Here is an 11319-nt window from a genome sequence, read left to right on the forward strand (position 1 = left end):
TACCAGTGAAGCCCTTTTAACCCAACAGCTCCAGTGTCTGGTTTGTTTTTAATGATTTTCTGGATATCTGAGTCCAGTTGCAGATATGAAGATGCTGGATGCAGTGACTCGCTTTCCTCCTGCGACGCCCTGCTATTCTGGTCCTGTCTGTGCTATTAACGGCAACCCTGATGTGTGTCACCAACCTCCTCCCCTCCCCTCCTCACATCTCTTTCTCCATCTCCCCTGTCCTCCATCTTCTCTGCCTCATCTCTCCATCCTTGCGGCATTGACTCCACAGACACCTCCTCCTCCTCCTCTTCCTCCTGTGCTGCTGATGACAAACTGATGGCGGACTTGTGCATATATCTGACCAGTTAGCTGACCAAGCATTATGTCGGCGGTGTGCGTGGCTGTTTTTCCACAGCACCTTCCTTTTGGGTTTGAATGAATTAAAAATAGCTCCTGTTGCAGTGGGAAACTGGGTCTACCAGGTAGCACCGCTAAGGGGCAATGTTGAGCTGCTATGAGTCATCAGTGCGCACCTGAGTGACACGGAAAGGAAAAGCTCAGTACACCAAGCCTCAATCTTTACGGGCTTTATTTCTTTTTCTTTAAAACAGAAAATGATCGCTTCACAACAGGCCTTTTCAAGCAAACCCTCACATTAAACTTGCCAACACCTACAAAACGGTATCAAAAGTGCACCATAGTGTTAATACATCTTCTTAAGGTCTAACATTTTCCAATGATAATATTATCTTCTTGTAATATTTATACAAATACCATTCTGTACACTGTAGAAATACACAACCCAGTCTGCCCCATAGATGGGACACTCACCCCCGAACCCATCATTCTTTATATCCGTGATCAAAACTGATGATCCAGTCAAAGTAAAACCCAGTGCAGAATAACAGTGTGGGGGTGAAAACACTGGGCCAATATTATGTCATATGAATTATTAAATAACCATTCATCCCACACCCAAGGCAAAAACTAGTACGCCACTCATACACCAACTAATATCTGTACAACCCTCATTCAGCATCTGTTTAGAAACAATCTCAACACAGTTTTCATTCATTATTGTCTCATTGTCCCTGCAGCAGTGTCCAGCCAGAGTGAAGGGGATGAGGAGGGGCAGCTGGTACTTAAGGGGGGTTAAACTTCCATGGCTGAGCTGCAGCACTGAGTGCCTAAAAGCACAGGTTTGAATTACAGCTGTGTGAGCAGGTAGGACACCAAGCGAGCTGCTGTGGTGCGTTTATGGTCCACTGCTCCCCACAAAGCGGGATCAGAGTTTCCTCCCGGCTGCTGTGGTGAAAACACTCAGCTCAACATTTTAGTCTCTGGACTGATAAAAGAGGATGTAGCCCGACTCAGAGTTCTTGGAGATTTCAGAGGTGAGGCCGTAGAATTCCTCTATGGCCTGTGCATCGATTTTCTGCAGAGCAGACGGACGACAAACAGCAGCGTTAGGAAATATTATGCAGACTTGTACACAAATAAAAACCAGTATTGGAGACTCACCTCTACAATATCATCATCAAACAGCAACCAGAAGTCGTGACTTTTCACAATTGCAATGTAGTGACCCCTGTTTGGACCACTGAAAAGAAAGAAAACATTAAATCAGCCTTACAAAGTGCAAGTTAGCAGTCAGTTTACACAGTTTTATTAACACATTTTCTAAAACACATCTAAGCAGCAGCAAACTGACAAAGTAGCATTAATATGCTGGTCACTGCACACAGTATTTGTTTGTGTATTAAATGGATCATTGCAACTCATTGTGTCATTTATGCAATATCATGACATGTTTTTTTAATTTATCCAGGTAGATCCCATTGAGATGAGATCCTTTCTTCCATGGAGTCCTGGTCAAAATCCCAAAAGACACAGGCTCACAACACTAAAGTTATGATACACATCTCTCTGCTGTTTAAGAGGAAAAAAAAATCTGAGTAGTTTGGCTCAAAGAAAAGGGAAGAGAAACCGTCACCATTTTATCTGCAAGATTTCAAGTTTGACTTCTATTTATTCTCCTTGTAAGATCATGCCTATTGTGAATCAGGGAAGGCTGGAGCCTGTTCAAGCATGCACTTTGTAAAGAGCAGGGAAACACCCTGCATTAACACCAACAGACAAACTCCCACCCACACAGAGTCAAAACCAGCACTGGAAGAGGAACGCTACAGCTGAACACTGACAGACGAGGGTCTGTGTTTCCTCCTGTTTTATCTTATTCAAACTCTAATGTTCTTTATTCTTGTGCCAACCGATTCAGATGCACTTGATTTTCAGAAAAGTGACTTATATGTATGCCTCTGGTTGGTGTGGAGATAGCAATAGGGTGTTGTATTTCTCCTGTGTTCACCTACACACCTCCCACAATGTACCACCACAGCGACCAGGTCATAGAGCCTCTCAGGATTGGTGGCATCTCCAGAGGTGTTGAAGAGACGCAGCTCCAGGGGGAAGACAACGCGATAGGATAGCTTGGTGTAGCGCTGCAGCTGCTCCATGTATTTAAAGCGCTTCAGGTGTAGTGCCAGGATCATTGGCAGCTTCTTTACTCGCATCCTGCAATCACAAACCAGCATCAGATCGCAGGACGTAGACCTAAAATTTTGAAATGTAAAGTGAATCTGAATACCAACCTCTTGTGTGCCTCTTGCTTGCTTCTACATTCTTCACAGTAGTATTTATACTCACTGCACAGTGTCTCTGTGTTACTGAAACCTCTGAGGAGTCAGAAAAAAAAAAAACGAGCATTCATTATATCAGGGGTCCACATTTGTGTCTGACTGCTCCGATTTAATAATAATGCATTTTCCTCAAACAGGTTGGTGAACAACACAGTAGAACACGTGGAAAATATATTTCTAAATAAATACAAATAAAAATAGGAAAAATAGTTGATTCAGATGTCTAAAACTTACTACATTACTTTAATGATAGTAAATACAAAGTGAAACTTTATCAAAAGCAATCATGCTCTCTGGTCTTCTATTTTAATGGATGGAAAGAAACACGAAAGGAGTTTGCCTACTTCTACATGTTGCAGTGCTGCATTACCTGAGGCAGTGTGTGATGGAGGTATTCTGTTCAACATCTACAGAAAGGTCCAGAAAGTCCTCATCTTTGCTGCTTATCTGAGGAGAAAAGTGAACATTTAAATAAAGATTACGACTGAATATTTTTGTTATACACAGACGTTACCATAATGTTTAACACAGTCTTCAATTTCAGTCTCCTAAAATAAAAAAGGACTGCTGTGCTGTTTTTCCCCCAATCTTGTTTAAAGCTTAACAATCCCTGCATATCGCTCATTACCGTTTCACAGGTGAGGCAGCGTGTCTCATTGGTCAGAGTGCCTTGGAAGATCTCATGGACCCAGGTGGGAGCAGGTGTGGCATTGCTGTTGTTGTTCTGAGAGTCCAATGTACCGTTGGCAAGGCGGCCATTGGTCTTCTCCTGCTTCCTTTCTTCCTGAAGCAGGTCGGCAATGGTGTTTAGCAGGTAGTTCAGGAACTCATGGGCATCCTGCTGCATGTAGTTGTCAAACAGCTCTGAGGAAGAAAGTCACAAAGAGTGAAGTTAGAATTGCTGTGCTGGTATTCTACATGTTCCACAGGTACTTCAGGATCTTCCAGGTGTTGTGAAAGTGCAGAATTTTTCCTGAAAATACTTAAGTACTTTTCCATTCTTAGATAGCTTATAGTAACAGGAAATGAGATGGCCCTCAGTGTAATACAAACTGGATATATGCCGCAAACTACTTAACTCCTTGATGAGCTTTTTTAAATTTCCTCACCATTCTCCTTGCGTAGCCGTGTGATAAACTTCTTGGGTGGTATGACACCCACTTTCCTCTTCTGGTTAGCAATACTATGGAACAGGTCGGCCAGACATGTGAGCAGGTTCTCCTTCCGCCGGGGCTGACTACGGTATGCCAAAATCTTCTCCCGAAATGGTCGGCAGAAGTAGAGAGCCTGCAGCACCGAGTTACAGTAGCAGGTATTCCCAAACTGAAATCAATATATCACATGGCATACAGTTAGAACTGTCACTGTGAAATACACTTAAACATCACTGTATCAAAACAAAGTATCATTCACTTACATTGACCAGGCCAAAATAGTGCTCATTGACCGGAAACTGCTCAGATCCAATCTCTTTCTCCAGAGCAGAGGCATTGGCGCCCTGTGAAAACACAATGTCAAATAATATATAATCTTCTTAAAACAAGACAAAACCACATGCTTTCCTATTATTTGTGGTAAACCAAGACAAAAGCACTTCTAGATCTGCAATGTATTGCCAAGCTTGGGATTTCAAGGTCATTTGCTTTTTGGATGAACTAAAAATTTAATGGGTGATTTAACACTCACAGACTATGAATTACTCTCGCCAACTCCAACTGATCCTTTTTATATCCTTTAAAACGATGCTAACAGCGCGCATTATTTTAAACAAACAGTGAAGTTGGTCTGGCTAGGCTTTCACAGTTCCTAAGAAGCTTTTAAATGCAAAACAAAATGGGCAGAATGACAAAATTACATGTGCCAAGACGAGACCAAGGAGTTTCTTGGAAGTTGATTCGAGACTGTCCGTTCTGGGAATTTCCTGCCCCCTTACTATAATTTTGCAAGAACGGTTAACAGGGTATGATGCGATATGCAGACAGCAGCAAACTGTGCGGGGTGTACATGGACCTGGAACGGGTCCACAACTGCGCAGCTAATGTTAAACCATGTCGTCATTGCCTGCGTTAATAATATCTGGTAGCTTGTCAAAGGCCAATACGTAAAGTTAGCTTCACGTTATGCAGTTTACCCATAAATCCAGTTGATTAATGGTTTATTAATCAGAAGGCATCTATAATCCAGCTGTGTTCCAGTTGTTCGCAAGCTAACTCCAACAGTGGTTTAGCTTCAGATGCCTAAACGTTAGCCAGTTAGCAGTGAATCCCAGCTGCAGCAGGTGCACTGTCACTGTGCTCAAAGAAGCTTTGATAAATATTAATCAGCTAAGGCGTCAAGCTCTAACTAAAGAAATAATAAACGCACAAGAGTGTCAATCTCGTTACTATCGTTAGGAAACAGAGCAGAGCGGAGCAGGTAGTGGGTGGCTGCTTGCTTTGCTTTGGACGGAAAACTGCTTGGCTAGCATAGACACCAGGGTTTACTTTTATTGAGAATTCTATGATTTAAAAGGCTAGTAGGACAACAGCAACGGCAACTGTATGACCCTATAACCTGACTAATTCAAGTAGCAGACTGCCGTGAACTCACCATGGTACAAAAAGAGGCAAATTTTGAGACTGTCATTAGGATTTCCATTCGGCTAACGCCATCTTCCACTACACCACCGCGCGCTGACAAGACTGGGCTGGCTCCCCTCGTGAGGGCAGGCGATCGGCTGTGCTGTTTATACTGCTGAGCTCGCGACGGAAGGTCCCTGGCTCAAGAAAACAAGAGAATGCACTGTCTCTCACTTCCGCCTTCGGTATATCGTGACTAGTAACCTGAATCTCCTCATTTTGGGATAGAAACTTTGATTCATCAACAATTTACTCTGATAAATATTTATTTGTCAACCTCAAACTGACCAACATGAAATCTCAACATAGCACACCTCCTGGTACAATCAAATAATTTACAGGTCTGTCGTAACTCAAGTCTGGCGCATGCGTAGTATAAAACGGTGCTCGTGAATGCAGCAGAGAATGCAACATTGATTTATCACTGTTATTCATTAAAAGAATCAACAATTTGCCTCAAGTTCTGTAGCGCAAACCTAAACCATATATATGGATGTACAAATCTGTCGGGTGACAGAAAAAGAAAAATACATTAATGGAAAGTTTCTCGCTTTCCTATGTGGAGTACAAAAATATTGTTGATATAATATTTTCTAGGACCAGTGTGGTGACAACTGTAGGGCATCGATTTCTTTGTAATTCGCCGTAACGAATTCCGACTGCTGATTACTTCACAATTTTAGTTCAGGCAATATTGAAGTCTGCCTGAAATGGATTTTTACAAGGCGGAGTTTGGGGGCCTTCAATCTCCCTTTCCGCTGTACCCGCCATCTTGTAGAGACCGGGGGTAAGAGCTTCTCCTTGTTAAATTAGATATTTTCCTTATTTTTTAGCACATTTGAATGTTGATATGTCAGTATATGAATCGCAACCCCTTTTTACATCTCTCTGAATTAATAGAAACGATAAACGTGTCCAATTTATCGTTATTTTCCGTGTTATATTGGTGGGATCAGTAGCGTGGTTCTCCATGTGGGCCTGGGAGACAACGTAACGATGTGCAGACTCTTTATTTTTTACTGATAATCTCTCCACAGTACTGTCACAGACCTTAGTGCAATATAGACTGTGATATTTCGTCATTTTCTTAACATGTTTTTAATATCACAACTTAGCCACGTTGAGCATTCCTTGTTAACACATTAGCATTATGTCTATCACAGCCCTATCACCGGCAAGTACAGGTTGTGGAAAATATAATCATTTCACTCCGAATGTCTTTTGATCTTTAGGTTTAAGGAATATAATCGACCAATTTTGTTCAGACACGCATAGACTGCTAAACGCAAGGGTATTTAAACTTACTCCAACACCCCCGGTTTTTAATGACCTAAAAGTTAACTCTGTTGGGGTGCTGTACTCAAGCACTTTTGGCACCACATCGTACACATTTGGTTGGTATTATAAGCTTCAATATCATGCTTGTCAAGTGGAATATGAGAAAAACAAATTGTAAGTCCAGTAGAGCTGCAACCGATTAATCGACTAGGTGCTTGAAGTCAATGCAAAAAGTCCCGATTCGATTAATCGACTCGAATTGATTGAAAGGAGATATTCTATTGCAGTTTTCCTGAATTGAAGCTTCTTTGTGTGTCACAATAAGCGTCAGTGTGAAACGCAACAGTGGAACCAGTGTTTAACAGTGGAGAAATGAAGGAAATAAAGCTTTGATTCAGGAGAATTGTTGAATGATTTTTTATTTTTTTTTGGATCACTTTGAGTCGATTAATCAGTTGCAGCTCTAAAGTCCAGGATCTATTGAAACTGACACGAATATTCTCTCAGTAATCAGGCAACATGACGAACACCAGAGGCAAGAGGAGGGGGACGAGGTATATGTTCAGCAGGCCTTTCCGCAAGCATGGTGAGTACTGACTCCAAGACTAACTTTCAAACTGCTATTAAATTTTGCATTGTCAGAACAAGATGAGTGAATGTTGTGTGTGTATTTTGCAGGCCCCATTCCCCTGTCCACATACATGCGCATCTACAAGAAAGGTGATATCGTTGACATTAAGGTAAGATCTCTACGACAGAGACTGAAGTGAAAGCTTTTCCGCAAAGTGCAGCTGTTAAGTATTTTGAGGTTCTTGCAGGGACAAAGAATCTTTCTAGGCATTGTTACATTGATGTGTGTGTGATTCTTTGTAGGGCACAGGAACCATTCAGAAAGGTATGCCTCATAAGTGCTACCATGGCAAGACGGGACGAGTCTACAATGTAACCCAACATGCTGTCGGCATCATTGTCAACAAGCAGGTCAAGTAAGTACTTAAGTTGTCTGTCTTTCATTGAACAACCCTCAAATTCCAACTGTTGCCTCAATTTGTTAAAGTACATATTTTTTTCTCGGTCACTAAACTTCATGACAGCTGGTTAAATTGTATTTATGCATACAGGGAAATATTATGTAGTTGGTAAAATTATCTGAGCATTAAGAAATGACTGATGTGATTAAGAATCAGTTGCTAAAGTCATTCACAAAGTGAGTTGTAAACAGTGTAGTTTTGGTGTTAGGTAGATAATGTACACGTCCACTGAACATCTGTGATAAACACAGCCTGATGTAATACATAGATTCTTTGTGTTTTGGAACTAAATTTTGGTTTTACTTAAACTGAAACGAGGCTGATTTGACCCCATCTTCACTTTGCCACCAGGATTTTTTTATGTCCTCAGTGGTCATTCATGTGGGGAAAAATACTTAATCCTTAAGCACCAAAGGTCTGACTCCTGTTAGATCTGGGGTTGTATTGAGGAGACAGAAGAGACCAGTAAACAGCAGTATTTTGTCAAAGCCATCAGTCAGGTCACATACATGATTTACATTTTTTGCATGTGGCTCACAGGGGCAAGATCCTGGCCAAGAGGATTAACGTGCGCATTGAGCATGTGAAGCACTCGAAGAGCAGGGACAGTTTCCTGCAGCGCGTCAAGGAGAATGAAGCCAGGAAACTGGAGGCCAAGCAGAAAGGCACCTGGGTGGAGCTGAAGCGCCAGGTATGAGTTCAGTCAATTAGTAATTATAGTCTGCTTTAGTGTGAGTGCATTATAGTAAGTTGTTTTTGTTGTGCAGATCTTATCTGGTGATAACTCAGTCCACAAATTAAAACCAAAATTTAGGTCAAAATTAAAATGTCTACAATTGAAACACTATTGTGAATTTGTTTTTTTATGTCTGGAAACTTTTTTTATTATTATTATTGTTATTATTATTAAACTTCAAAATGAGTTTGTTTTCATCTGAATCCATTTATTTACTCATTCATCACCTGACGTTTCCTCTGTCTTTACAGCCTGCTCCTCCACGTGAAGCCCACTTTGTCAGCACGAAGAAGAACACCCCTCAGCTGCTGGAGCCCATCCCCTATGAGTTCATGGCATAAAGTGCTCACACAATAAAAATATTTGTACACACACCCTTTGACGTGTTTTTTTTTTTTTTTTTTTTTACATTTTTAAACAACTTAAAATGAAGTGTCACCATGTGCTGTCACTCAGTGATGATTTTCCTCCTATGATTTCTCAAGATGAAATCAAACGCACTTTCTATTTCACCGGCGATCTGAGAGTGACTACAAGTGACACAAGCATTACAGATCTACATCCACTCTTGTTTATGCTATTTGTCATTGACCTGTTAACTGTTTAGATTGAGGCTAAGCATGGGCTGGTAATCATTAGCAGTAAATGGTCAACAACCAGTTTCTGTTAATGTTTCTGGTTAGATCTCTGCAGTTCAATTTCATAAAAGATATGTCATAAAAGCATAGGGTTTAATAGACTTTAGGACAACACAACTGACCACTGGAATTGAGGATCTTTATTTTTATTATTACCAGTACCAAAGCAAGACAGACAAGAGCAATAGACAACAAATAGTCATTAAAAAATAATGATATAACTATAATGTTTAAAGACTGAGAGGTGTAAACCTAGCACACCCTCCTTCTACAGTCCAGAAAGTCAAATTCATGCCATGTTCATTTAGCAATACTATATTTTAAACAGACATAACTCACTGTCCTGAGAACTGTTGTATATGCCTTATTGTACACAAGCTTTGTATCCTTATCAGCTTTATACTTTGCTTAAATTCAGCAGCTAACCTCTTGCATAAATGGAGGCAAATGCTCTATTCATGCATATAAATCTGCAAGTAAAGTTACTATAAATTAAAAAATTCCAGTGCTACAGGGCACAAATTGATTTTGCTACTAATTCTATTGTGCAATGATGCAGAGATTAGTTCACTTTATACAGATGTGTTGAATGGAAATTCGAAGAGGCTTCTTCCAACCATATGAATACGTTAATCACAAATAATCTTAAACCTTAAAATTATTTATGAAATTATATATAGATAGCGAAGGCATCAGTAGACCAGTGGAAATATTTACTTGTAGAGGGGAATAAAGCAATGTAACAAGACAGTAGAAAATTATGTAATGTCTTATAAAGCCATCAGGATTTTCTTATGTGTAAGTGTGAGTTTAAAGAAGTGATTAAAATATTGAAATGCTTTACAGAAGCAGTGTGTTTAAATGAACAAAGATCCAGTGTTTTAGTATTGAGTGACAAAACGGTGAAAATAAATGTTGAATATTTCAAGAACAGGCCTGTACTACTGAGTTTCTACACCAATTCACAGATGATCTGATGAGTATTTCCAAAGCTGTATTTCAATATGACGTAAACCACATCCCTTGGTTCTTCCAGTCATTTCTCTGTTCATGCACTAGGTGGCAGTATGCACAATGAAATGTCCAAGGAGCTCAGCATTAGCATCAGGCCTGTGGTGGATGGAGACACATGCACTGTAGAGCTTAGAAAGGTGTTTAGGTGATAACCAAGGTTTGATACATGTGATAATTGAACATAATAGTATCAGTATTATGGGATTACCTCATGTGAAGTGGATAATTCAACTGCAGAGTATTTTCCAAGGGCTAGATGTTTCCAGTGAGACGGACCATGATTCAGCAGTTTGTGTAAACACATCCAGTGTCTTCATCAGGACATTTTACTGCCAAATAACCCAGATTTAAGGAACTATATACATTTAATCATAGAAGTAAGTATGAACAGTTGAATCATGGTTTAAGACAGGGCTGGCAAAAATTGTTTTAGTTCAGGGGTCAACTACAGCCCAATGTGACCTCAAGTGGGCCGGACCAGTAAAATATTAGGCATCATAATTTATAAAGAATAATAAAAATATATTTGTTTTCAGTTAAAAGGTATTTGCCCCGATGAGGTAATTAAAAAAAAAAAAGTCAGATTTCATTATGAAAATGGTAATAACCTAAAAAACTACGTACAACTGGAAAGTTACTGAGAAAAATAAGTGCAATTTCAACAATACAATGTCTCAGCTTATTATTAACACAACTCTCAGATTGCAGTGGACATTTGGTGTGTACAGTGGACACATTTTATTGTGAAGGGATAGTTTGTAAATGTAAATATTTTAGTAATGCAATTATGTTTTTTTCACATCAAACAAAAGAGAAAATTAAGAGTTTTATATATGTCTTATTTATGCTATTATTTTACTTGAGCTCACATTGGCCTGTATGTGGCACCTGAACTAAAATGACTGACACCCTTGACCGTTAACGTCTTCAGTGTATTTCTTGCACATTAATTCATCCTGTGGGTCAGTTTGGACCCTTTGTCTGGCTACATGTCTGACACCCCTGGTGGTAAGCAATTATCCAATATCAACTTTTTTTTTTTTTTTTTAACCAGTCTTTTCAAAGGTAGATCAAAATGAAGATCAACAACCCTAATTACAAACATGAGGCCAAAACGATGACAATTTAGAATGTAGGTTGAATTGGCAAAATGATAACGATGAAAAGATAAGGCTCTTACTAATTTGACCATTTTCATAAGTTCTGTAAAATAAAGTTTTGACTTGTCACGTTAATATTAAGAATAGTCTACACTTGTGTTTCCCAAACTTAGGCCCAGGACCCAAAATGGGTCGCATAGCTGTATTTATTGGC

General features: G+C 39.8%; 2 protein-coding genes across 2 annotated transcripts; one reads left to right on the plus strand and one right to left on the minus strand.

The window, feature by feature from the left end:
• Positions 1-562: 562 nt before the first annotated feature.
• Positions 563-5608, minus strand: LOC115411413 (ubiquitin carboxyl-terminal hydrolase 12). The gene is made up of 9 exons (XM_030123524.1): positions 5280-5608; positions 4108-4188; positions 3800-4013; positions 3319-3554; positions 3061-3137; positions 2643-2726; positions 2368-2565; positions 1513-1591; positions 563-1426 (listed from the first exon to the last, which is right to left on the minus strand). The coding sequence occupies exons 1-9, from the start codon at positions 5325-5327 to the stop codon at positions 1325-1327; spliced, it is 1119 nt and encodes a 372-aa protein (XP_029979384.1). The 5' UTR covers positions 5328-5608; the 3' UTR covers positions 563-1324.
• A 369-nt stretch (positions 5609-5977) lies between these two features.
• Positions 5978-8727, plus strand: rpl21 (ribosomal protein L21). The gene is made up of 6 exons (XM_030123525.1): positions 5978-6095; positions 7094-7172; positions 7265-7326; positions 7460-7572; positions 8158-8308; positions 8605-8727. Exons 2-6 carry the CDS (start codon positions 7106-7108, stop codon positions 8692-8694), a joined length of 483 nt encoding a protein of 160 aa, XP_029979385.1. The 5' UTR covers positions 5978-6095; positions 7094-7105; the 3' UTR covers positions 8695-8727.
• Positions 8728-11319: the final 2592 nt, after the last annotated feature.

Source organism: Sphaeramia orbicularis, chromosome 20 (assembly GCF_902148855.1).
Source record: "Sphaeramia orbicularis chromosome 20, fSphaOr1.1, whole genome shotgun sequence".
Taxonomy (NCBI): Eukaryota; Metazoa; Chordata; class Actinopteri; order Kurtiformes; family Apogonidae; genus Sphaeramia; species Sphaeramia orbicularis.